The sequence below is a fragment of the Opisthorchis viverrini genome (assembly GCF_000715545.1).
Source record: "Opisthorchis viverrini unplaced genomic scaffold opera_v5_344, whole genome shotgun sequence".
NCBI classification, from domain to species: domain Eukaryota; kingdom Metazoa; phylum Platyhelminthes; class Trematoda; order Opisthorchiida; family Opisthorchiidae; genus Opisthorchis; species Opisthorchis viverrini.
In genome coordinates, this window is record NW_008752005.1 from 152,511 (window position 1) to 180,237 (window position 27,727).

Here is a 27,727-nt window from a genome sequence, read left to right on the forward strand (position 1 = left end):
TATATATATGGAGTGGCTTCCGAAACGGTTCTGCCTGTCAACAATTGTTGGTTAGGGTGGTGATATGCTAATTTTGATGCCGGCGGCAAAACGTTCAGCGGTTTGATGGGAGCTATTATCTGGCCTAGTCATGATGACTTAGCAGTGAGTACTAGCATCAGCTTTTTTATACCAAAGCTCTGGCCTCATCCGTGAGTTTCTTCAACTTTCAGCGACGAAGCGCTCTTCCTCAAGACAAGTTACCGTCACACTCGGCGCCTCGTATGTAGGAATGAATAACAGGGTAGAAAACCAGTAGTCAGATTATCACGAGTACTGTCATTTTGTATTATAAAAGTAGTCTGACCGAGGTTGATCAGAAATTCGGGCTTAGTTGTTGAACTCATACTCAAGTAACTTATCTAGTAGATTCAGTGCCGCTTCCGTGATGGTTTGGAATTGGTACTTTGAGGGCCTACGAGTCCGATTCTTCTCAGGTATACATGAGCGGGAGTTTTCCAGGTTCAGGTGGGTGTGGTTGTGTTCGATAACCGTTCTGGATGATGTGGATGAGAAGTGTTATCCGTCAAAGCTCTCCAGACAGTGGAGACGGTATCTCTACATGTCGCTGTATCAAGTATCAGAGCTGAAACTAGGATTACAGACTTTTTTAAACTTGTATGGAAGCTCTCACAATGTCGGTACTTCTGGCGTCCTGGAATTCGAGTCCTGTTCTTTAATTGACAGTAAACCAGATTACTGTGAAATGCGACTATCGATCATTCGTTTTACATAACCTATCCAGCTTTGCCTGTTACGCAATAAGGCGCTTTTGATTCAGTCGATTCTATGTTCGATCGTTTCGCGATTCGATCTGATCACTTAATTCCTAATGTCTTGCGCATGCAGCATAAGTTGAGCTGGTCAAGTACTCTAATGTATCGTCGATAGGGTGTCCACGTCTCGTTGTCCTGTTGTTATGGAGACTGTACAACAGCTTGGCCCACCGCGACCTTTGTGTTCATGTGCAGATTTTAATTGATCCGAACGCCTTTACGTACGCAATCGAAAGCAGCCTGGTACCACAAGCATGTAGGTGAACGTCGATTGTTAAGTCTGGAGAAGGTTTTGCCGAGTTAGCGGAAGTTTTCACAACGTGCTGTGTCCACTGATATGCATAGGCGATGCCCTTTATTGTAAACTCTGGGCAGGCTGGCGAAAGACGAGTGTCTTAAACCATTAATATTCAGGTCAAAGCTAGATTCTGTCAAGACAAAAGCAGTGATTGTTCGCCGCAGTTCCACCTCTAAATGTGCGTATAAGTCACAGTCATCCGTAAAACAGCATACACATCTTTGGCTGCTGTAGCTTCGTTTTGGCCAAAAGGCGTTTTGAGTTGATGAGGTGATCACCTAGAAAGGGTTGGATCGGTACTCACCGAATCTTTCAGCACAAATCGTAGCTGAACAGATTTGAACAAAAGTTCTCAATTTCTGTTGCTTGTTTCGAACTTGACAGAGTTCATTCCACAGTTAGATACTCAGGCACTTACTGGTGCAAAGGGAATCTATAATGTTACTGGCTTTTTGAGGCAGTTGAGCTTTCCGAGAACAACCCACGAAGTCAGTTTCCTCATGAAGTCAACACACAAATTTCGTAACGGTTGATTCCGTTTCTGGCATTTTTCTTGAAGCTGGCACACTGCAACGATGAGGGGAATCGTGCTACCTTCGCTTCGGAATCCATTCTGCTCTTCAGGGGTATTTTCTTCCAGATTATCAACCTGAGTGGGCAGCGTGCCGTGATTTTGCCTGCGGTGCAGAAAAGACTTATTTCTCTGTTTTCTGTCTGACTCGATTCCCTTTGAAAGGTGGTACGACTCTGCGTCCCATAACTCTTGTGAGACATTTCAGGTCTCCAAAGTCAGGTGAAAAACTCCACCTTCCAATGCTGGTCCACCCACTTTGAACATCCCAAAAGGCATTCTCTCTTCTTCCAGTGTTCATTCTTCAGTCCGCCAATATGGTTCAAAAGCTGGGTTCTAGAATTGTGAAGCTCTTGTGGCGCTTGCTAGCCTGTTGGTCCCTGAAGCGTCGTGATAAAAGCCGTAATTTTCTCATAGACCAGAAGGATATACATGCATCACTTTCATAAAACCGGTCTTAATGACCAATTTTAGCATTCAGTGACCGTCGATTACACACACTTCCGTTTTAATGCTTGTTATCATCTTACGGAAATAGTTACTCAGTCACTCTACCCTTGTCATTTTTCATGTGGGCAATTTGAGAGATGGTGATCCTACTCCACATGGACGTGAAAGTTTTGTACTACTTGCAATCCTACTGGCGATATGTTTTGTCTGCTACGTGTAGCAGTTTTGACTCCATCTGTGCTTCAATGATTTAATAAATTCTCGTAACTCCAGCACATACGCTCGCACATATAATTTCCGTAGTTTGCAAACTGAATATGCAAATCCGCAAAACAAAACGATCGTTTGTGCGCCACTATTCCCATACCTGATCGAGCACCTCGAAACACACACACACAGTCTGCATCGACAACCTGAACATTTACAGACCGACAATTCGCTTTGATGTTGTTCTGAGACCTTTCCAACTTTCTAATCAAGAGTAAATTTTTTGTACCTTTGTTCGTCTAGCCGAATTTGGCAGTCTAATATAAAATGATTGCCGCAGATGTGTAATGAAACATGGTTGCCTCCAGCCAAATGTGTTTGGTCGCTTACTAAAATCCACTGTAAATCACGTTGTAATCGGTGGATTAACGCTAGCCAATCAAATATCAGAGCCGTGTAGCGTATCCTGATCATGCAGCTGGCGTCGGTCAACTAGGGGCGGTTGCTGCACGCTGATTTCCTCCCCCATGGTTCAGTATACACAGTTTGCGCAGTGTAGTTTTCTGGGTCCATACCATCAGTTTATTCCAACCGATCACCGAGACTCTCTCACCTAGTCTCCTGTACTCCAGCCATGGTATATCGAGTGCCGATCCTCTCTTTGAACGAGTGATGTATTGGGGATTCGAAGAGCGCATGTCGATGTGGTACCTGAACGGTGTGATTCTGACAGGATGTATTTGGAAGTGGCGTTACGTGTTAGTCCTGAGGAGACCTTCCCTTAGGCGTGTTACACTCTGTCCAACGCTGATGTGTAGATATGCCGTATGCATGAAATACCACCAGATCCTTTTCCATTCAACCTTTGTTTTGATGTAGTTGTATCCTCCGCTAAGCAGTGGTCTCCTAAAGAACCGATTAATTTGGTAGGCATAGCATCATGCACATACCGTGTACCTCTTTGGCAAGATCATTCTGTTGACCTACTCCATGCTTTGGAAGTGCGGTTTTAGCTTAACTCTCGTTAAGCGTACTCCTGGATTTGACTTGAGTTGCGCTCACAGTATAAGTGATGGAAGTTTAACAGGGGTTTGTATTTATCACCTGATAACAATGTTGTACCTGGGGTATCCCTGCATTTGGATTTAGAAAACAGTGTGATCGAATAAACCTCCTCCACTGCTGTCCTGTTGTTCTCTCAACTACGTCGCTCTGAGCGATCCAACAGGTTTTGATTGAGGGATTCTCCGTGCGAGTACACCGTAACTGACTGTACAACTAAACAGAAGAGCGCAGACGGGTTTTTGATCAGGTGACAGTCGGTATATTCGCCGGGCCTGGCAATTAGCTTGCAAATATTTCGTCAGCATACTAGGTGGTACTGTCAGTGTGTGACCGGATGGTTATCTCCTCCGGGCCTGCTTGCGTTTGTATCATTTCTAAAGCGTATTTGATAACTTACCTGATTGGTCGTTGTAGAAGTATCGCTTTTATGTATCTGACTGGTCCATTTGTAACTCGAGCCTCCTTGTGGTCATATTTGCCTACGTTCGGATGTGTTTATCTCATGGTCCTGTTCTGTCGTCCGGATTAGCCCGTTTGCGTATATCCTATCTTGCTTATCTGTCTGTCTTCCTGTCAGCTTGACACCTATTTTTGGTGGTTTTCGTTCTTGGATCTGACTGGTCTATTCTGAAGTTCTTGGCGTTTTGGTCTACTGTTATGCATTCTGACTGGTTGGTGTGGCTCTTTCTCACTGCGCAAATTCTTTTTAGCCTTTTGGTCCTGTCTTGCGTGTGGCTTGGCAGCATCTGTGTATATTACTTCCTGTTGGCCTCTCCGTGGGTTTCGTGTGCATTTCTGAGCTTGGTGGTTCCGGCGTTCTTTTGTTTTCAGGGGTTGATCAACCTCATCGTGTTTCTTGATAGATACCTGGGTTGGGTACTGCATTTCCGTAAATTCACGTTCCTTTTTTGTTTTACCTGGCGCTACTTTATTGATTCAGCTCCCGTTGGATTGGTGTCCATCTCGATCTCCGTGTACGGAGACAGGTGAAAACTGGTGATTTCTCCAAACGAAAACTTGGTGTTCATGCAATATGTTAGTTAGCTTCCTTTCTTCCTTCCTTTGTCCCACGTTGTTTTAGGGCTTTTATGTGACATTGGCCTTATTCAAGGTTTTGTTACTACTCTACGAAGTGTGTTCGTAGGCTTGTGGGCTACTGTTATGTTATACTTTTGTAAGGTTCTTGAAATCATTTCAGAAGTGCCCTTGATATAAGGGGGGAGTGTAATTCCCTCGCGGTTTCTGTGTTTTCTTTATTCGATCTGGTTACGTATTTGTCTCGACAACCACCTGGTAAAAAATTTCAGGTGATCTGTCCTCTGGCCTCCTTGGTATAAATGTCCTTCCTTGTTAGCTTTAGTTTCTATGGTGTTGCTGTGTGTTTAGATCCGCTGTTCGGATGCCGTTTTGTTTATAGAATCCGGGTGGTCTATGCAAAGTTTACGAGAGAAAAGGTCATTCAAGTTATTCTACATGGAGACTCCTGAAACAAAAACGTAGTAGATCGACCAATTAAACAGCGCAAGGAAAACGCAAGGGAATTACACCTCCTTACACCAGGAAAGCTGCTGAGTTCAAGTAGAACATAAGGTTGACGGAAACTCGGGAACTGCGCCTACCTGATGAGCCCGAAACAGAAGGGCGAAAGTGATCGTGGGCTGTCGAAGAGTATTTAGCAACCTTGTGAGTAGTTTCCTTTATGAAAATATACTGCGATATCTCGAATATCGTGCCAATGGAATCATGAGGCGGCCTGTGTGCAGCACATTCAGTTGTAGAATATCATAAACGAGAGATTCCACTTGAGTCCTCGTGAAAACCAAACTGGTTTTCAGATGAGTGTTTTTCTCGAAAGCTTCTGAACCGTTTAGAGGAATCTTACGAGAGTACAACGCAAAGGTAGACTGCACACTACAAACACAGTTCGGAGAGCACTATCAAAGCCGTGATGAATTCCAGCATTATGTACAAACTCCAATGTAATGATTGCGATGCACAAACCATGGGACGAATAGAAAGGATATTGTTTATGGAATGAGGGACTAGTGTATTTCGGTAAAACCCAAAACTTATCTCATTTGCTGTCACGCACTGGCGACGAATCTAACCAACGATAGTGGAAGGTCCTTAATTGTTGAAAGAAACTTGAAAAACCCAACCCAAAATGGTCTTTTGTGAGAAGCGGGTGTTGTAGTGTGTGGCCTGTCCAGTGAGGGCTGCCTCTATTATCGAGAAAACTCCGAGCTCCGAAAAAAATGTTCACACCGACACCACGTGGTTTTGTGTACTGAGAAGGCGCGTATTGGTACGTACGCATTTGTTGACATAAAGCCGAACTGTTTACTTGTTTCGAAGCGCAGTATGCAGTCTCTAGACTGAGCACCGTCGCAGCAGACCACCCGCAAGAGAACAATTTCATTTGATCCCGCAAAGCATAGTTCTATACTAAGCGTCTTCTCAGAAGGGACTGCTTTTGATCGGTTGTTTGATGTGGCCTTCTAAGAGGAGACAAGTGTACAATTGTATCTTTTCAAAGATGCAAACTGTAAAAGGTGATCCTTTCCTTCTAAGGTGGATAAATGTAGTAATTTGTGTGGCGTTTGGGAACCATCTGTTAAGAATCACTACTTGGTTGATAGTTTGTCCCTGCTGAGACAAATTTGACCAACAAAATAAAGTCAGAAGGGAGCAACAAACAAATCACCTTATCCGACGGAAAGTGTCTACAGAGGGATTGTACTTATTTTGCCTTGTACGGGTGAAAATCATGTTGCAGGAAATTTAATCACTTAAGATCAAACAGATTTATATTTGTAATGCGCTATTCGTAAAGTTGTTGAAAATCCGTCGACAGCCCATGAACGGTTTCGCCCTTTTTGGGGCTCATCAGATAGGTGCAATCCCCGGGTTTCCATCAACCTCGTGTTCTACTTGATACCAAATTGTACGAAATTAGCGAATATACACTCATTTGCAAACTAATTTGGTTTTTCGGGAGACTCACCTGGAACCCAGCTGAATCTCCCGTTTGTGATATCTCCGCAATTTTTCCGGAATTCCAGTGAAGGAATTTCGCACCCTGGTTGTTCTTCCTGAAAGGGAATTTCACTACACAGGGCGGCCTTTGTTGGGAGTTGAGCAGTATTGATTTCAAGAGAAATCCCACGTAACCACAACAAGGTGACTGTGGGTGCACTTTGAGCTATCCTGGAAAAGTTTTTTTTGCGGCTGCTGTACGGCAAAGTGATGGACCACACAAAATGTCAAGCACTGTGCAAGAGGAACGTTAAGGTCAGACGAAACATCGCTAGGTAAAATCGAACAGACTTCCATTTTAGTCAAGTATGGGCAGGAAGGGCAATTTTGCGTGAGTCATACGATGTGCTTCACTCTGATCACGTGAGTGGTTCAGCTGAGTTGGTTGGATGACCTTTGCAAAACAGAGGGGGCTCAGGAAGCTAGGCTAGGTGCAGCGTTTGCGCAAGGCATACAGGCATCTGGTTTGCAGTTTTATCACTTACCTCAAAACCTCGGAATCCTTACTAACGACCACTGTTTTCCAAGGACTGTAGCTCGCGTCAAACTATTCTTAGTTGCATCGGTTTCATCAGATTGGAAGACAGTCCACAGCCTTTTCACGTTTTTTACTGTTTCTTTGTCCACATCGTCCGTAGCCCCTGTGAAACGTTGTTTCCTTTGTAAGCCTTTCACTCACTTCTGGACCAACGAAGCGTATTCCTTAAGACATTATTCGCCATAGAAAATTTTCATAGGTTGGGCATGTCTGGATGTACATTCACTCCTTTGTATGATGAACGCCCACCGTGATAGAACTATATCGCGAGTTCTTTCGAGTCATTCATACTTGATCGGAACGCGTCCAGGTTTGGACACAGTTTCAATAGGAGTTGGCTGTTTCCTATGCTCTTCTGGCCTTCTCTACTCAAGGAGAATCAACGAACCGTTGAAACTTTACCCAGCGGATCCTAGTTACTGTCAGCAACCAGAGCGCATAGATGGAGATATCATTATTAGGTTCTACTTGGCAAAACACCGAGTCACCTTGAAAATTAACTCTTTGTTGTTTCCACCTTTATAGTCAGAGTTCACAATCGCATTTGGAAGTATAAGGGTTCTAATTAGTCAAAGGTATTTGGTTACATCTGAGACAGCGCTTCTGTATTACAATGAAGTATTTCGAGTCCATTTCATTCCTGACTGTTCACACATTCCTCGGTTTCCCATGATTTTTTTAAACTGTCAAGCTTCTGTCGATGAAATCGTTGGACCGAGATGTGTTGCGGTGGATTTCGATGATGGAGATCACCGCCAGGTGCCTATTGATCATATCAGGATGCTACCAGACCACTTTACCAATTTGTATCAGTTAGCTAGTGAGACAAGAGGAAAAGGACTTTCGAGCCCTTTTCTACAAGCTACCTCGCCAAGCCGTCGATCTTTTCTCGATCCGCACCCAACCTGCAGCGGATTGAAACGAAGAATTCGACACCACAGTGATCTCAGTGCATCCACTAACTCTTCCGACAAGCGGACTCGATGTATTCCGCCGGCAACAATTTCGAGCAACAGTGATGCACATGGCAGCGAACGGAATGGAACAATTCGGTGTCGTATTACAAGTAAGTTGTTATTCAATTTCGACCAGGCTAGTCACACGCTATAAGCTATGGGATTCGTGTTCCTTTTATGTTTATACGAAACTGTCTATAAATGATTCGAGGTTCGAACCCGACCTCTGCCTCTCGACTTTCCCTGTCTAGGCTTGGGCAACCTGGCAGCATCCCAGCCCTCGTGCTTCCTTCGGGTTGCATGGAAGTTGAGCACCGAAAGGGTGCTACAGCTGGATGAGTATTTTTTTTCAAAGGAGACAACTGATACGTGTACATCGAGGCCTGAGTTGTCCAACATTCCCCAGTTTTCAGTATGGCCCTGCCCATTCAGAAGTAACTGGACAAATAGTTTTTTTCAAAGGAGACAACTGATACGTGCACATCGAGGCCTGAGTTGTCCAACACTCCCCATTTTTCAGTATGGACCTGCCCATTCAGAAGTAACTGGACAAATACTGCAATCTCTATTGGAGGGACAAGTGTATTATCAAGTGTGCTTCTTGCCAAGTTCTGCGTTTTTTTTTGGGTGGGGGTGGGGGCTGGGAACTTTCTCTGTGAACATCCCCTGGTTTCAGATAAATGACGAACGAAGCATAAATTATCCGACTTTTCTCCATTATATTACTATCAAAAAATGGTTTTGCACCTCACCAACGTGAAGGATTTGCCCTCATTCGGTCATATAGTTTTTGGGCACGCGGATCCTTCTCACGACTCTCTGGCCAGCTACACACCTCAGCATCATGCACTCACTGACGAGAACTGTTCAGGTCACACTTCCAAATCAAATCCAGTTTCAGCATCGAAACGGGCGGTAAAAGTTAGCTTAGGTGCTGCTAAGCACATAAGATTGAGTCCATCGGAGTAACTGACGTGAAACTTTGGAATTAACAATTTCAGTCTAGTCGAAGCACTATATGTATTTCGCCATAGCAACCACTGTCGGCACTTGGTGGTCACTCTGATCTAACCCGAGAGAAAAACTCTGTCATTGTTTTCAAGAACAGAGCACTTGCATAGACCAAACCAATTATACTAACCGCAGTAACCGACTCTTCATAACACACTGTATTGTGAAACTATGCCGCAAAAACAAGCAGCCAACCTTTACACAGTTCATCGACCTTCGGGTGGTACGCTACTCCAAAATCGAGAAATTATATAAATATGATATATAAAATGATTATTATTATATAATTACGATGGAATCGGGAAGTGTTTCAGAGAAGTTAAGTACGCAGTTTAGATCGTACTTCAAAGATACAGCGGAGAGACTTCAAAGTTGTGATGACATTAGGGAGTTCAACAAGGCTGTTCACTGCCCCCAATAGTGTTTAACTTCATGGACGATTGCATCACACGCCAAGCTGTCAAGTGGCATACCGAAGTTGTATCCTGATTGGCGAATACGCTCAAGAAACAAATGCCATGCGCCCACTGTTGGTGAACATCATAATGTTAGAGCGTGCAAAGGACCCTCTTGGTCATTATGGTTTCATTCCCGCATGGGTTTTAGGTGGCCGCAAACTTTGCAGGCATGCAACCGTTCGAAGTGGTGCGAATAGTGTCATTTCGGGGATTTTTCATTAATTAACCTAAGTAGCGCTTAATCAAGGGTAATTCGTACTTCTTCGCCCATACTGACTTGGTCCATCATAAAGCACATAGAATCAATTCTGTGTGCAACCCAACGTAGCGTTTTCTTGGTAAATGGCGGTCAATGTTGGTTACCATACAGTTAGTGGTGATGCTCGCGCTAACCGAAAACCACTGCCTTTGGTCAACTATCTGGTACACTGACTGCAAGCTAGAAGAAGGCGCGCCCTGATTGGTGAGAATATCGGCCAATCAGAATCAAGCCCTTGAGTTTCGCGCTTCCCAACGCGCCCTGAATAGACATGTAATTTGCTGTTAAGGTACACTAATCGCCTTCACCTTGTCTCACGCGGGCTTTGACATGCATAAGTGAGCCTAATGGGGGCCCATTAGCCGCACAATGCTCTTAGCTGCAAATCTTTGCAAATGGAATAAAACGTTTGGCGCCAAAAATGTTACATTTTGCTCGTATGTGTTCACATCAAAAATCATCCTACTCTACTTCCGTATTTTCACAGCTCACCAAATTTCATTGTCCACTGAAGCAGTCAGACCCCTGGAATGGATCGAATACTTCCCTAGCATTGCTTAGACCCGAGATGCTTGGTTGGGGCTCAACAGTTTGGACTCGTACCGTGAACTCAATTGCCTGTATCTTTTGGTTCAGTAGGGACACGTTGTAGCTCTCGAAAATTCAATTCCATTGTGAGAATACTCAGCGCCGCCTAATGACAAACCAAAGACCAGTATGGGGGTTGCGTGATCACAGCTAATGGCGGAGTGGGACTGGTACCTGCATCACATCTGTAGTATCCGTTCTAGTTCATCTGAAATCAACGAAGAACCGAACTACCTAGAACATGACATTTTGACCACTGACCAACGTCCTGTTGCAACAGCTCCATCCGTCCCTGGAGCAGTCGTTTTCCATCAGGCCGATAAGCGTTTGTGGTAGGAGAGCTTCACTGTACGTTCAAATCCGGACATCTTGGGAGTATTTTTATACAGTCAGCGGGGGAAGGGGTTGTGTAGCCTTTTGCCGTTCCCTGTGTGAAGTGACCTAAGTTTTACAAGAGATGAATACGTGAGGATTGTTCTGACAGGTCGTTGGAATGAGTTCACGGAGAGCATCGTGGATGCCAGAAATGGTGGATAGGTTGAGGTTTCTTCGATGCCTTTATGAGCCGAAATGCCAATAGTAGTAAACGCTCCAATGACGCCACCGTCCATATTCAGATAGTTCATATCTGCTGTACAGAGAACGACATTTGTTTGTCTATCGACCCCGACTATACGGGGCGAACATGCGAAGTATACATGAAGAAATCGTCTTTACGCCGATGGTGGCTGGCTATGGGATAACTTCCTCCAAGGAATGGATTTGATTTTTCGTGGGGGACAAAATCGATGCAACTTTAAGGATGTGTGAGTTGAATTCACAGGCAGTGAATTTTCTGAAGGAAAGTTTGTAGTTGAAGTACTTCACTGAATTTCCTACATACTATCTCATGTTCTCCAAGATCATGTTTGGATGAGAAATGTACATGTTTTGTGTACTGTTTTTGAACGGGACGACTTGTGCTAACCTGATAGCTTATGTTTGCCCATTGACTTCGTTGTTCACCAACCTTTACACCGGTATCTTTCCAATTATCCTCGTCTGACGTCAGTCATGAATGTGTGAATGTGCGTTTTGTATACATGACTGTTCACATTACAGGTAGAAAAGCTTCCTCTACAAATTTTCGGTCAGCTTCCTGTACAGCAACAGCCAATTTGTGTGCGACATCTCAGGGACCAGATTTAAAAATGGCACCAACCAGTAATGCCCCACTCAGTGCGAGGCCTATTGGCGACGGTGTGAACATCAGTGTTGCATCTTCCTCTACGTTATCCAGTTGCCCTTCTGATTCTGATCTGCCCGAGCTACAACGCGGAAGTTGTTCATCAGCAACGAATGACAAGCTAGTGAGAAACAACCCACTGGTCGACAACGATGTGTCTTTGGATGTGCTATCATCCATTAGCAGCTCCTCAGACGCATCTCCATGGCACATTTTGGAGAAGGTGAGTAAATTTCGGTTGTTTTCGTCTTAGAATCATAGACCCTTGCTTTGACGCAGAGTCGTAGCTTGTTTCCGGAAGATCAATTTGATAAAGTTGTTCACGACATTTAGATGACCTCACAACGGTTATCGGCCATAAATTTACATAGTTCTTCTAAGTCGGCTTACACTTTCCCATCTATACCTCCTAACCCACACTGCTCCAGCTCAGGCGCAGGAGAAACGGACAAGTCTACTGCCGTTCAGTTGAACGAGACTCTGATGGACTGGTCGTATCGGTGGGGGATACTGTTGAATTCAGTTCTGGTCGTGATGATGTCTACCTCGGGATAATTCGCTCGATACGGTGGGACGATGCGACCGACAGCCCTTTTGTGGTGGCCGCATGGTAAGTAGCTTGTCCTGTGTTTCTAAGCTACTATGCCATAAATCATTAGGTTCAAGAACTTACCGCTCCTTTCAATACCAATTGAATGCATGGGTCCGCTGGAAGTGTTAGCAACCTAAACTTACAGGGACACTGTGTTAGAGCAGAGAAGCTCACACAAGGATCACGAATTATATTCATGCGTATTTGTGGATGTCATCTACCCAGAATAGTGTTAATTCAGGCTTGATCATTAATCACCATGAACTGATAACGAGATGTGCATGAACCGTGCCAGTCGAACTGGTCGTGTTCTTGATAGTTGTGTAAGTACTTCGGTTTTGAATTCGACTTTTCTTCCGAACCGACCTTGGCAGCGGTTTTTATATGTACCAAGACTGATTGAACCACTGCTGAACGACTTAAATCAACCTTAGCTGATTGTGCTTACCAGAATACCTAATGTTATGCGTGTGTGTGAGGAGCGTAGTTTGGGGGTAGCGATCGATCATTGAGTTGTCGATGGGGCTACAACTGAAGTGGAGTAAGTTGCTTCGGTTGCTGAAAACACATCTTTTATGAACGAAATTTGACTGGATTTTGTTATCGCAGTTGTCCGTACGAAGTATAGTCAAGTCAACTAACAGGGACATGAAACAGTTTTTCGAATTACTCTACTTCTGACTGAGATTTGTGTTTGTGTTCTGGTCTGTTGATATCAGCTCCTTTCTACCTGTTTAATTCAATCCGGTTGAATAACGAACTTAAGAGGAAGGCATTCTTACTTGATTTCAGTCGCCTCAGCAATGATCGGATGAGAATGACGTGATTAGTAGAACCAAGACTTTGCTCCCATCCAGTCAGAATCTGAATCATTGACTTCATTCGTAGGGTTTTTGATAGGAAAACTTGAGAAGTTGTTTCCAGAACATGGTTCTCAAGCCAATAAATATGTAGTGGTTAAAGGTGGTTTAACTATTGAAAAACATCAGTGTCCATTACATTCTGTATGAACAGCCGCCTCACTTATGTACTAAGACATTGACCGACTTGTCTGTCAACTGATTTTTGTCTCTGCTGAGAAGTGGGATGTGCATTTCCACGAGGTTCTTCTAGTGACCTTTGTCTTCCGCGTTGAAATTTCCCATTTCCTATACGTTTATTATCCGCTTGTCACCACATTCGGTCAAAAATTTGTGGCTGTCTGTTGATTTACACATGGCTTTCCTTATTTGCTCATTTAATCGCAATCAAGACATGAAAACTGATCGTCCTCTGTTCTTCTTACCCTCTGTATTCCCAAAACAACTTCGAAAACTGCAAACATATTTGATCATCTCAGAGGTGATCGTATTTTTTTTTTTGGGGGGGGGGTCAAAGTGCACATCTATATGGCGGTACTGCAGAAAGGGTCGTGGCCGAGTTAGGACGGAAATGCCTTTGCGATATTAACAAAAGGGAAAAACTGGCTTAATAGACACTAAAACAATGAGGCACTTAAGAGAAAACGTGAATGGGATCTATCAGGATTGCTTCCTCGCGAAGGGTTTCTGTTTAAGTTATTCAGTATTTGCCCCACGTTTCTGTCAGTACCATTTTGGCCTCCCCTAAGATTTTTCACTTTTATTGTCGAACCGTCAAACTCCTTCACATCTATATGGCGGTACTGCAGAAAGGGTCGTGGCCGAGTTAGGACGGAAATGCCTTTGCGATATTAACAAAAGGGAAAAACTGGCTTAATAGACACTAAAACAATGAGGCACTTAAGAGAAAACGTGAATGGGATCTATCAGGATTGCTTCCTCGCGAAGGGTTTCTGTTTAAGTTATTCAGTATTTGCCCCACGTTTCTGTCAGTACCATTTTGGCCTCCCCTAAGATTTTTCACTTTTATTGTCGAACCGTCAAACTCCTTAAGCATTCACCTTATCAACTCAAAACTAATTTATTTGGGGCAGCCGATTAGATTCGATGGATAATTTCTTCATTGTCATGATTGCGGTCAACTCTGTCCGCTTCCTATTACTGACTGACAATGCGCGTTTCACTTCTCTGACCGTTTTCTTGGAACTTTCTACCGATCTTTCTTCGATCTCAGAATCTCCCATCCAGTAGCGTTTGCTGTAAGTCGTTCTTTTACCCCATCGTACGTGTTCTTTAGGGAGTGCTCGAAAACCTTATCAAATCAATATGTAGATTGCTCTATAGGATTGTTTTCAACCCATGGCACAACAGCGAAAATATACCGTTCGGTACCATAATCAATACAGTATGATCCAACGTTTGGTACTCACCTCCTAGTTACCTCCTAAGTATGAGTCGTTCTGTTAGCAAGTCCTATATTTGGATTCCCAACCTACCTGGATAACTCAGGACTTAATGAAATAAACTTTGACTCCTGGGTGACTATGGTATGCCGGATTTCGGGAGCGATGTCAATTGGAGTACTTGCTTCTGAGCACAACCCATTGATGCAACATCACAGAACTGGGTTAGCCAATGACACCCCCTACAGCCAGCCCTGGGAACCATATCACTCGACCTTGCCGCATGTCTATTCCATAAGTTGAACACTATGATTATACTGTACAGTAGGAGTACTGGAAAAGTTCCCACCCCGTTCCTACCCAGGTGGTGTTTGTTTTCAATTTCAAACTTGGCCAAAGATCCTAAAATAGTAGGGCAAATTGAATTTGAAAAAGCATGCTCATTAGGTTGCAGGTTTTCAGGGAATGTATTCATAGCAGTCCAGGTTTTTACTTTGGTGGCAACTGGGTTCAGACTAGCGTACTATGTGTAAAAAGTTTAAATTTTTTAGAATCCCCGAAAGACTACTTTTATTCAGAAGTGAACATCGAGCTCATACGAGCTTGCCCACCTAAGTTAGAAATGCAACGGAAATTGATATCATGTATTGGGAAAAAATAATGAAAGCAGGCATAGACACAATCCACCACTCTCAAATTTGCTTCGACTGCCCACGATCGGCAGACACGGTCCCCAAGTTTCCGTCGACCTTGGGTTCTATTTGAACCCAAATTGTACGAAATTAGCATACCAAGTTGGTTTTGACGGGCTACTCACCTGAAACCCAGTTGGATCTCTCGTTTACGATGAATCTTCCATGAAACCCAAATTAGTATGTGGGTGCTTGGTTTTTAGGCACTTCGTTTATGGTAAACAAATTACACCCCCTTTCCGCCTAGTTTAGGCTATCATTTCAAATATAACAACGTGTGAGCTGGCTGTTGATTTGTTCAATTAGGCGTCACCATACGGCGGGAGATTTCGTCAGTGCGCTCAGTTAATGGATCCTGGGTACCAAGGTTTCGATGCATTGTCACCGTGTGAACTCTTGGTGAATGAGTACACCGCAAGCGGATGCCGCTGCAATATATGAATGTAGCATTAATCTCAGGAGCCATGCAATCCTCTGGAGATTTGTTCAGACTTTGATCTTGAAAGTGAATCCGGAATTGAACTCTCTGGCTTATTCGGAATGACAACTGTCGACCAACATTTTGTCCTGATCCCTCACCAAATAATTTGGGCCGAAAAAGAGCCTCGCGAGTTACTCTGATGTTTTAAAAAGCTCTTGTATTTCTTGGATTAATTAGTCAATTTATCATGGCGCAAAAACCTTTTCAACCTGCGAACCTCCTTCAAGACGTTGCTTCGCCAAAGATCTTATTGCAAGTTATCCGAAGAGTAAAATGTTAGTAGCTCAGGTAGCGTACGTAGTTGTTGGTCTGTTCGCTGAGTTGGGCCATTTGACTGCCAGGCTCAGCGAACAAGCCAAAGACCATTGAAAGTTATCGCATCACATAGAGTCTTGCAGAATGACCGATGAGTGCACGAACATCTTATTGACTTATAAATCCTAAAACACGGTGGGCAGTGTGGAGCACTCCATTACGCCGCATCCACGCATCAAACAGTGATAAAGTACACTAGGTTTATAGATCTACATCTGCGAGTAGATCATAAAGTTAGTCACCAATTATGGTTTGCTGGATGTCTTCATCCGGTTCGGAACGGAAGCATCCTGGTCGTCTACCTTATCACCGTTTTCGGTTAGGCCATTGGTCCAAACATCCAGCCAGCCAGCGGAGCAGACGTTTCCCAACATTCCTGAGCATGTAACTGCAGTTAGGATCTGCGGCATCGTAGAGTGCTTGAAGAGAACCTCCGCAGACTATCATGACAACAAAACAGCGTTTGCTTGGTTGAGTCAGGTGGCGCCGACAATGTACTTTCGCGGCCTCAACAACGAACAAGAACAAACAATATAGTTTGAAATTGCCATTGACACGACTCGACATTGAACACACTGGATGGTGGCAACTGCAACTGACTTGGTTTGCATGAAAGTCGAGGAACGTACACAAGAAGCACTCACGCTCATACCACTCTCTTTTGGTTCGTCCACACCAAAGGGATGAAGTACTGGACTCAACTTCTTCTATTGTTGGAGCTCACCAGCAGTGCATATCCTTCGCCGTGCTAGGTCTGAACTCCAGACATCCGACGCGCGAGGCGAGCGTTTTACTACTACTCCACCAGGGCACGCTGGACGCACCTGAATTATACTGTTCACACTTGTGTAGTCTGGTTGGTTTGTCCAAGACAATTGGTGAAAATTTGTAGTCGAATATCTTGTTTACAAGAAGGGCTGTTATTACTGAAAAGCTAAAAGTTTATTAAAAACGTGGGGTTCTTATCAATAGTCACGAAAATCGTTTGTGTAGGCACACTTGGGTGTCCTGTGGTGTGCGGTGTTCTACGAAATTCACCTCAATTTTTCAGTAAATATGATATTTATTGAATGATTTTCTGCCTCGATTCAGTCCACTTACCAGCCCTTGGTGACTCATGTGGAGATAAGTAGAGTGTTCCTGCTGCAGGGTATCACGGGCGAAGAGCTAGGTAGAAGGCATGCAGACAGTGTCATAAATCATTGAAATGGTGGACTGTTTTTCAGCCAGTTGCGTTTCTGCATACACGGGTGGTGAGTTTCAGGTATTCTCTCTGAATACTCAGCAATCCACGTTTTTCTCTGTAAACGTTCTTCATTCACGACCGCCCCAACCGCTGCCAGTTGGTGCGGAATTCCGCGTTGCGGGGAAAACACCCCCGTTGTTCGTGATGCAAGACTGGATTGTGTCGGTATGCCGCCGGTGTCAAGTAGTTTATGCCACAGAATGAGGACGCCCTCGTGACATATACATAATACATTCTGTTTCCACCTGAAGCGTTCCATATGGATACAGTCTAGATAAAATTTTATTCACTGGTGATGTCACAATGTGAGAAACACTACTAAGTCTACCACTGATCTTTGACTCCCTTTCTCCTCATCAGTTGTTCATCCAACTTGCAAGTGACTGTCATTCGGCGCACACAGAAGCTCTAAACTGGGCTGAGGGGCGCGAATTTATGAAGTTACTTTCTTATTCCCATCTATAAATGAACCTACGCCGTGCGCGGTACACACAACGGTTATGGAATCAGCCATTTTTGCTCCCAGGTCAATCATTCCGGATGCGTTTGGCGATAATTCATTGCTTATATTTTCGTATGGGGGGTAGGGGAACGTAGGAATGCCTTGTGCCTACAAGGACGCAAAGAAATTCGTCCGAGCAAGAATGCCTTCAAAAGACGCCGCAGAGCATCTTAGGGAAGTTTTTGAGGGATGCCAGTACGCTACAGCAAAAGCTGCCTTATAAGATGAAGCGGAAATCTCTGACAGTCACTTGTAAACAGGCACCGGTTACTTCGGCTAAGGCAAAGCCCAATAGGCTCTTCGGGTCCTCTGATTTGAAAACCTGGATATAGAGAACTTCAATTAGCTAGCTGAAATGCATCTGTAACAAGGAATAAGCGGAAGGTGGAGTCGCTAATCGAAAAGCAGTACTTGGCTATGACAAAAACCGACATTTAAGCAGTTCATACGGCGTGTTTTCGTTTTCGCATGATATGATGAGGCATGAGGTAGATGGTCGTTAGTTTGTTCACTAAGCTGTGCAATTCGATTGCAAACATTCCATTACGGATCAGAAAAACCGTCGACCCATCGGTATGCTTCACTACGCTCTTTAAAAGTGCACCGATAAATTCACGTCGGTTCACAGCGTTAGGCAACGAGGTGTCGAAGTTTATAAACCTAACGGACAGTCCTGGTGTTAGTCGTAGCCAACCAATAAAGTGGCTTTCCTGTTTTTGTAATGCACTACTCATAAGTTTGCAAATGAGTGTATATTCGCTAATTTCGTGCAATTTGGTTTCAAGTAGAACATAAGGTTGACGGAAACTCGGGAACTGCGCCTACCTGATGAGCCCCAAGAAGGGCGAAACCGGTCGTGGGCTGCCGAGGAGTTTTCAGCAACCTTATGAGTAGTGCATTACGAAAATATATACGTATCGCTATATCTCGAATATCGTAGCGACTGAAACATGAGGCGGCCTGGTCCAGCACGTTCAATTGCCTGGAAACATCAAAACCGAGAGATTCAGCTGGGTTCCAGATGAGTCTCTCGAAAAACCAAATTAGTTTGCAAATGAGTGTATATTGGCTTTCCTGTTCTTAACTGTTGCATAGCAGCACATGGGTGAACAGTTTTAACCTGTCTGCTTATCAGATCACGTGATGCGAAATCATGTTACGGGTGGATTCATGCAGTCTGTTTGCAATGAAACAACAGTGGTACAGTTGGCTCAAAACATTAAATACAATTGTAGGGGAGATTTAGGTGACGGAATAGGAAGCCCCAGTTAGGACAGTAGTTCTCAGATTTTTTCATATTTCGATTCCTTTTTGTAACCGTCAGGTGGTCAGCGTCCCACGCCTATGGCTAATTGTTACTCTGTTAAAGCGTCCCCGTTAATTTATCATTTGGTAAAAAATCTCACTGTTTCAGCGTCTGATTCACTTGATGATAGACTCCGAAGTGGGACTTTGCTGATTTCGTGCGCATTCCACTTGTCCGTGCAGCAGTGGCCAGTCATTTGGTAAAAACTCTCACTGTTTCAGCGTCTGATTCACTCGATGATAGACTCTGAAGTGGGGCTTTGCAGATTTCGTGTGCATTCCACTTGTCCGTGCAGCAGTGGCCACTTACTTTGTCCCAAAGTCTGTTGAGAGATGAAATCAGGCATTCAGACATGTGACTTGGTTGGCGCCGTTTCTGCTGGTCATTCCACTTGCTTGTTGACCTGGCTAAGCAAACAGATAAGTTGCTGCTATCCAACATACACCGTCACCGATGGATTACATAAAAGTGATTGCTTCTGTTGGTCTACTAAAGCCGTATAGCCATATGACCGTACTTTACCGAATAATATCTCTTAATATTCGGAATTATGCTGAAGCTACATTGATTTGGGCTTGTTAGAACTCAAATCTCAAGACTGCTAGAGTCTTGTGCAGGTCTACTGCAAAGTGCAGAGGACTCGTTTACGATTCCGCTCGAATTCAACTGCTCAAGCAGCCGGTACTGGGCGGCCCGAGAAAGCACAATTTGCAGGCGACCTTGAATGGATGGATAAACAAAAATGTCACTTTTAGGTTTTACGAATCTCGGTTTTCACATTGTAGGATATGGTGGACTGGCTTTCATTTCCGGAATGACCTATCACATCAGAATACATCGATAGGCACCCGCACCATTGTCACATAAGTTTTGCGCTGCATGGCATACGCACTCACTTGAAAGTTCTGTACCTGGTGTAAACCCGAGTGAATAAAGCCGGAAGGCAATCAAGAGGGGTGAGTTCTCAAGCCATTAGACTATCTCTCTGGCTGCCCATAACTGTCAACTAAATTGAGTACGACCGAACGGTTGAGTCCCATAAGGCCTGCAAATTGGGTTCTGGTGGTCCACCCCACTTAGATGAAGCATCCTGGGCCTATACATAGGGCTAGCTAGTGCTAGCCATCTTTCAGCTGGGTTTGAACAGCGATGGTCACCTCTAGAATTGTTATAAACTTAACATTCTCTAATGTCTGGAGTGTTAGTGTGGGCCTCCTGTAGATGGATACACAATAGAATGCAACAAGATACAACAAATCAGGACTCAAAAGGATACAGTGCATTATAATGCAACTTACCAAGGGGATGTTAGAAAAAACACTGTCCGTCCCAGCACCCAAACACGAGAATCCCAATGGGGAATTACCCATATGCCCCATATGTCCGGGTCGTGGGCACCACCAAACAGTTGATATTCACAGCGTATGCAAACGGATGTCTAATGCCCCGCACCATGTTTGGGCGTCACCTTAAGCACATGCATATGGCCAGGTAGTGCTAAGCACTATCCATCTTGGTTTGTAGAATGATGGTCACTGAGAGTCACTTCTAGCACCGTTGTGGGCTTAATGCCTTGGAATATCCAGGATATTAAGGCGGGCCTTGCACATATGGTTAGGAGCAGCCTAAAATTTTAACCAGTGATGTACGCTTTCGATAGACTGTGAGCTACTTTCCTGATAGACCGAACCCAGAAGACGTGACTCGACTTGGTTCCGTTCACATAATAATGATAATTGAATGGTACCCTTAGCACCATCGCGTTCAGGGTTCTAAGGTAGGCGATGAAACCCACTTCTTGTACTGCCGCAGGCTCAGCGACCTGGTGGCTTCAGGAGGCTTAGGCGAGTCTGATAGACTTACTTCACCCGCTGATGTTTCGCCGTCCGATCACTGTGTGTTCACAGGGAGTCGACCAATCCAGGGCGACCAGAACAAGCACGTCCACAGTCGCTCAAATCTAGCTTTTTTGTTCCCCATATCCAACGGCTCCAATGGCACCTTTCCATTTTGCACGCCTTGGTACTCTGGCTCGAATTTCGCGCTCGTCGAAGTGAAGAAACTCTATTTCCTGTCGTCTTACTCCGTGTCAGCTTGTTTTATGAGCCGACTTCCTACTCCATGAGATTCATCTCAGCTTCTTCTAGACTTCCACTCAAGCTATCCAGATGTCGATGCTTTTGTTGGCCAGGGTTCCATTTCATCGTAGTCGCTTGGCTATATGAAAGGTTCTGTGGAAAACTGTATCCGTCCAGTCACTGTGTATAAGGTAGAATGTGATCGTGACCTCGGTTTCATCACAACGCCCCCTTCGGAGTACTCCTGTGTCTGGCACTCGTCTAGTCCGGTGAACATCAAAAATCCGCCCAGGCGATGCATGTAGAAGCTGTTCAACATTCCGATTGTGCTACGACCAGCCTAAGCTAATGGGAAGCCCGTGTGGAGCGTCACTGACGTCGCGGATTTCGATTGCTGGCTTGTCGCTTTGATTTTTTTCTTTTCTTTTTTTCGCCTCCCCCAGCTGTTTCGATTCCAGGCACTCCATTGTGCGTGATGGGAGATGTGGATCGGCTGGTTCATGTTCAAGCCTGTCTAGCAAGAAGTAAGAGGGTAGAAGTAACATACTACTCGCTGGTAATCAGCCGAGCGGTTTCGTCCTTCTTGGGGCTTATCAGGTAGACACAGTCCTCGAATTCCCGTCAAACCTGTGTTCTACCTAAACCCAAAGTTAGCGAAATACATACACTTGCACAAACAAGAGATTCAGCTGGGTTTCATCTGCGTATGCAAATTGATGTATTCGTCGAAGTAAAAGGTACTTTGAGGCTACCTGAAATTGTTGATCAGTCACTTTATCTAGGATCTATACATATGGTGCAGTTGGGGTCACGAGGCCGACTGAGGTAAGCAGATTGTCTTGAGCCCGAGACAGCTTTCTTCTTACTTCCCAAAACAAGGAGTCTTGATTTCTGCTGGATTATCTAAGTTACTCATTATGGTCCGCGATGGACGACCTGTATTCAGCGTCTGTTTTTGTCATATATAGGTTTTACAACCCCGAAGAGGCTGGAGCCGATGGTCAACGTGTTTCAGTTAGCGAAATACACTCATTTGCACAAACAAGAGATTCAGCTGGGTTTCATCTGCGTATGCAAATTGATGTATTCGTCGAAGTAAAAGGTACTTTGAGGCTACCTGAAATTGTTGATCAGTCACTTTATCTAGGATCTATACATATGGTGCAGTTGGGGTCACGAGGCCGACTGAGGTAAGCAGATTGTCTTGAGCCCGAGACAGCTTTCTTCTTACTTCCCAAAACAAGGAGTCTTGATTTCTGCTGGATTATCTAAGTTACTCTTTATGGTCCGCGATGGACGACCCGTATTCAGCGTCTGTTTTTGTCATATATAGGTTTTACAACCCCGAAGAGGCTGGAGCCGATGGTCAACGTGTTTCAGATATCAAGGGAGCATTGTTCGCCACAGACCACGTGGATGAAAATGAGGCCAGATGTATCAGTCGTCATGCCGTGGTTCTCCCGACTTACGCTGAGTACCGCCAGCGCCAGATGTCCGACTCTACCGTGAAAGAACCTCAGAGCAGGACAACCTCAGTCGTCCACCCAAATGTCCCGTTATATCCAGACAGTCCACAGGTAACTAGTACACTATTACACTCCATCACAGGTCATTTATCAGTCTCAGTATGAGGCATTTAAGGTATACTCTCTCTCTCATCAGTATCAAGCTCAAATACGCTAATGAACATCTGTCAACTGGGATGGAAGGGAAGCGAATATGAGCCTCACAAAGATCTGACCCTTAAATGATTAACACTAGAGCATCAGAGTGATCTTAAAGAACCCATCACCGCGCCTGGAACTGATTCATCTGGTTCGAATTTGCAATAACAAGTTGGAATTCCGCGACGTTCCCTAATTGTCTGTCCTCCACGTTTCCCTCAACTGAGGGGACTGCCTATAAATGGTGAAGAAATTGAAACCTTTTAGTATTGAAACTGACCGATGGTCCTCTGGGATACTGGTGACCGTAATAAATTTGCGAAATACCATTGGTTTCTCACTCACGGTACGTGTATTATGGGAATCACCATAGGGTTTTGAAATTCGCTGCATATATGCTCTGAAGCCATCTAGGCGAACAAGGGCCAAATAACCATTCTCGCATCAGTAGAGTTTTCGCATTTTCAGATGACCGTAACGAACACGAGAGGTTATTCGGAGTACCATCCTCTTCAGATATCACATGTCTATAGGTAGTTCATCAGGTGGCTGTTATTCCGTTCACCGAGCCCGGCGACTAACCTGCAAGTGTTTCGTTACCTTTCGAGGAGACGTCATCACTGCGCGGTTGGGTGGACTTGTTTACTTATATGTTTTCAAATGCGGTTGCGTCTATCTCGCACTCGACCAAATGTCTCGTTGGACATTTTGCCATACCTACCCAATCAGTCCCGTGATCTAAAATCAATATTAGGATGTTTTAAACTCAATTGAAGTCTATCGTTTCCGTTAGTTTCCGTGTTTCTCGACCCAGTGTCGTATTTTTTCCACATGGCATCTGTTCGTAGATCATACTACTTTCGATTCCATTCATATTTGATTTCCAGATAATCTGTGTGATTGGGATACTCTCCCAGCCTAGGTTCCGATACTACCTTGGTCTATCGTCCGTGTCTCGCTGCCTTATAATGGTGTAGACACATGTTCATCAGTCCGCAGTCGCAGACGGGTTTTTGAAGTCCTCCATATAAGACGATAGCGTTGGATGTTTGTGTTCACATTGTTGTCGATCATTGGAGATTTCAGAAGTCTGAGTAATGCGTTATTCTACTACCATAGACCTGTTTGTTCGGCAAATCTTGCTGCCATCGAAGAAGCGCGGTTGTTGGAGAGTACTCACTCAAGAAACTCCTACAATAAGCTAAAATGATGTGTTCTTGATGCGAAACGTTTCACTCCACGCTACTATTTCGCTTCAGAGGATGTCAGTCAGGTAAAGGAAATCCAAGCTATATAGCAGTAATCGTTTGTCTGGGAGACGTTTTGAAATTAGTAGGCGATACTGTACACCTGGTTCATCTGAATTTTGGACTCTCGTGCAGTCAGGTACAAGCTGAATAAAGCCGGCGCAACAGTCTACCGCTGTTTCACTATCATCGTGCTATGAATGAACCTATGAATGAAATTTCAGGATCTTTGCCTTTATCTCAGTAAAATGGCCTTTCAAGGTTTGGACAGCCCACTTTTTTTCCCTTGCTGGAATCAGTGAACATGGTTGTTAGTTACTTTCACGGTATTTCCCACGCGTTTCTCATCGAAAGAAATTATACCAGTGCCACTCTGTCTGACGCCTAAAGCTTCCCTCCGAATTCTTCGCTTTCAACCGGTGTGCTAACAGTGCAGGTTGTCTGATTCTTGGGTAGTTACTTGTCTTCTAGTCTCATTTTCGGTATTCTTCTAATACTGTTGGTCATATTCAGCTTCATTCACTAAGTGGATTCGGTGGATGGCATTTCACCAGGTGACCAGTCGTATCCAAACACGTCACCTTTATGCATCCCAGTTTGTAGCTCCTCGAAAATGTTATAATCGTTTACATGGTTATCCTCTGTGCGCTGCGGTATTTGCTTCCGGGCAGTTGAGCACTGAGAAGTGGGTCTTCCGTACAGGTGCTATATTTTCATATTTGGGGAACTTTTGACGAGTCTGGACATCTTGGACTAGTTGAAAGCACTCTTCATTACTCTAAAGAAACCTTTCTGGCGACAGTGTTCTGCATGCAACTACAACGCTTCGTTTTATTTCACCAGTCATTTGTCCTTCAGCTCACACGTTCCGTGAGACTGGTTCTTGCGGTGCGAAATATTCCCTGGGCGATTAAGTCTGATGGTTTATTTTCTGTGCTGCAATCTTTTGCCTAACGACTGGCGTGAAGCCATCGTTATTCGCCTCAAAACAACCACTTAATGCTGGCTTCACTTCAACGTATCGCGTGCGGTTCCGCTGCACTTCGCTGTTCCCTCACCGACCTCGAAAGAGTAGGTCCCGAGAATCTTTCGATCACGATTTCCTGAAATTTCTCTGCGTCTGTTGAATTTTTTGACTGTCGGAAATTTGACTCCGTACATGTTTTGTTTCGTTGTATCAAGCTGATGTGCGCTCCAGCTTCCACCAATGCATGGTCTATCTTTACTAAGTAAGCGCCCAGCAGAGACTCGGAGAACTTCATTCAACTTATACGAATACTGAGCAAAAAATAATATCGAGCAGCAGTTGTGACGAATTTGTTCCCAAGTAATGTTATGCACGAGCTTGTACTCGAATTGACAGCGCTTGTTGTTGATTAAGTAGCTACAGTGTAAAAGTGATTTCGGCTTTGTGCGCACACCGCTTTCTCAGTCATAACTTCGAATGATCCATTCACAATGTCAACTCCATGTCTTTACGTCCACCGCATGTCATATTACCGTTACACTGTCCTGTTCAAGACAGATGACCTTTCAGATGGTCCCTTGAAGTATAATGTAACGGTACGCCCCCTAAAACAACAGACTACACTCCGCCAGTCCTTCCTAGCGGACGTTGTGGGGGGGGGCACTTGTAGACTTTGGCAGTCGGTGTTAAGCGCTGTTGAGCGAGTGGGCGTTGACGGTTGATTAAGTACAAGTAAATCGATTCCACGATTCCTAGTCCTTCGTGCCCATCGTCCAGGTTACGTCTCCAATTTTCCGATAAACTTCCGTTTTATCTAAACGCCAGATTGTACGTAATCTAACTTGCTAATGGGCCCAGTTTTTCTGATTGGAACATCCAACTTCTTTTTTGTATCGAATATATTGCCTAACTGACGGGTATAGTCTGAGAGGATGACCTGTAATTTGAGACTTACACAATATCTCCGCTACATCTCAGAACCAACTTTATGTTTCCTCGTCAATCAACTGAAACTAGACCTCACAAGGTTGCTGAAAACTGTTCGACGTGAAAACTCTTCGACAGCCCTCGGCCGGTTTCGCCCTTCTTGGGGCTCATCAGGTCGGTGCAGTCCCCAAGTTTCCGTCAACCTTATGTTCTGCTTCAACCCAAATTGGACTGTTTTCGAGAAATACACTCATTTTGCAAATCAATTCGGTTTTCACGAGCGACTCGACTCGGGGACTGCACCTACCTGAAGAGCTCCAAGAAGGACGAAACCGCTCGTGGGCTGTCGAACAGTTCTCAGCAACCTTGTAAGTAGTTTCCTTTATGAAAATATACTGCGATATCTCGAATATCGTCCCAACTGAATCATGAGGCGGCCTGTGTGCAGCACATTCAGTTGGAGGACACCATTAAAGAGGGATTCAGTTGAGCCTCTCGTCAAAACCAAATTGATTTGCAAAATAAGTGTATTTCTCGGAAACTAAACCTCTTTTATTTATTTTTCACACAACGAATGCTTTGGCCTCGTAGTTTTACTCATAGAATGGTGGCAAGCCGGAGTTCGCTGTTATTTTCCATTGCAAACATCAAGAGTTAAGTATCACGCCAAAAAATCTTACAGCCTCTCCTCTTCTGTAAATTCCCGACATGTTTCTTCACCCTTCCAACAGGTCAACCGGAAATTCGAATGTCCAGAAAAGGAGACTCCGACCGCACAATGCCTCGAACAACTCACTGATAGCAGTTCACAACCTGGTCTTTTGAACCATGTCAACATCTTGGATATCAGTTCACCGAACAGTAGTGACAGTGATGCATCAAACGGACCATTATATTTTATTGCCGGGAAGTACGACCCTGTCAACCGGCGTGTAATATCTTGGGATCCAGACGTTGAAAAACTCATAAGACGCGGAGAGAAATGAGGAACCCCGCAGTCATTTGATCATTTCACACCATCTTGTGTCCTATGACCTCGGACAAACTGTGTGGTGGCAATAGACCTCTCATGGAATCATTGATTCATTCGCCTCGTCTGTCACGCAACCGGTGGTTCACTGCTTTTTTTCTGAAAAAGAGGCTGTGGATATACGAATACAACACTAATCAATCATTTCCATCAAGTCAAAGTGATATTTTTATTACTACAACGCCATTATTGATATTATTCCAAGTTGCATTCTCGTGTTGTTTCTCCCACTCCAGTTTCGACTGATCTCTGGTTCCATTGAAGGACGTTTTTCTCATGACCACATCCACGCAGAATGTACCTGGTGAACAAAGCAGTAGCAACAACAGCAGCATTTTTGCGATTTATAAACGGGCATACATCACTGCATTTCTTTATTACATGATTTGTGGTGAAATTCACTCACTTGTGGACATGTGATAGTTTTCGCTCGAAGCTCTTGGAGGGAATGGGAGAGTGTCACTTCGTTCCGGACGTCAGCATCTGTCCGAATCGAATAGGTCACCAGACCGGCCTACAGACGAGTCATTGTTTTCTTTCCAGCCGGAGCAAGATTCCTCAGGGTAAAATGTGTTTAGCTTAAGATGGAAGTACACTTACCTGTGTCTGAAGTTCATGGAGATTCCACGCCCTCTCCCAGAATCCTGTTAGCGATAGGAGTTCTCGCCCGGCAGCAGCAGGTAATCAGCTTAATCTAAGCGTGATTGTTTGTTCAAGGCCAGAAGATCCTTTTCGTAACGGATGGTTTTATTTTAGAAAAGGCTTTTTTGACCTGTTGGACGGATAAGCTGTGACCAATGTCACCAAGTTTTCTTCAAGGTCCGTACGAATACTTGGCTTCTCTAGATGTCTGATTCCACTATATATTTGTGACTAACTGGAACACTCCTCTCAGATTCCTGACTGAGGCCAGACATTTGGATGGAGTCGCAAACAGAAA

General features: G+C 44.4%; 1 protein-coding gene across 1 annotated transcript in view; it reads left to right on the forward strand.

Moving 5' to 3' along the window:
* T265_15091 (hypothetical protein) overlaps positions 1-27,198 on the forward strand; it is a gene marked incomplete at both ends in the record, with an annotated part of 77,999 nt that extends 50,801 nt beyond the window's left edge. The window contains 5 exons of the mRNA XM_009176542.1: positions 7,672-8,046; positions 11,354-11,700; positions 11,906-12,087; positions 22,286-22,529; positions 26,489-27,198. Coding sequence (XP_009174806.1) covers positions 7,672-8,046; positions 11,354-11,700; positions 11,906-12,087; positions 22,286-22,529; positions 26,489-26,743 — 1,403 coding nt within the window. The remainder of the gene's footprint in view (positions 1-7,671; positions 8,047-11,353; positions 11,701-11,905; positions 12,088-22,285; positions 22,530-26,488) is intronic.
* Between the last annotated feature and the right edge of the window lie 529 nt (positions 27,199-27,727).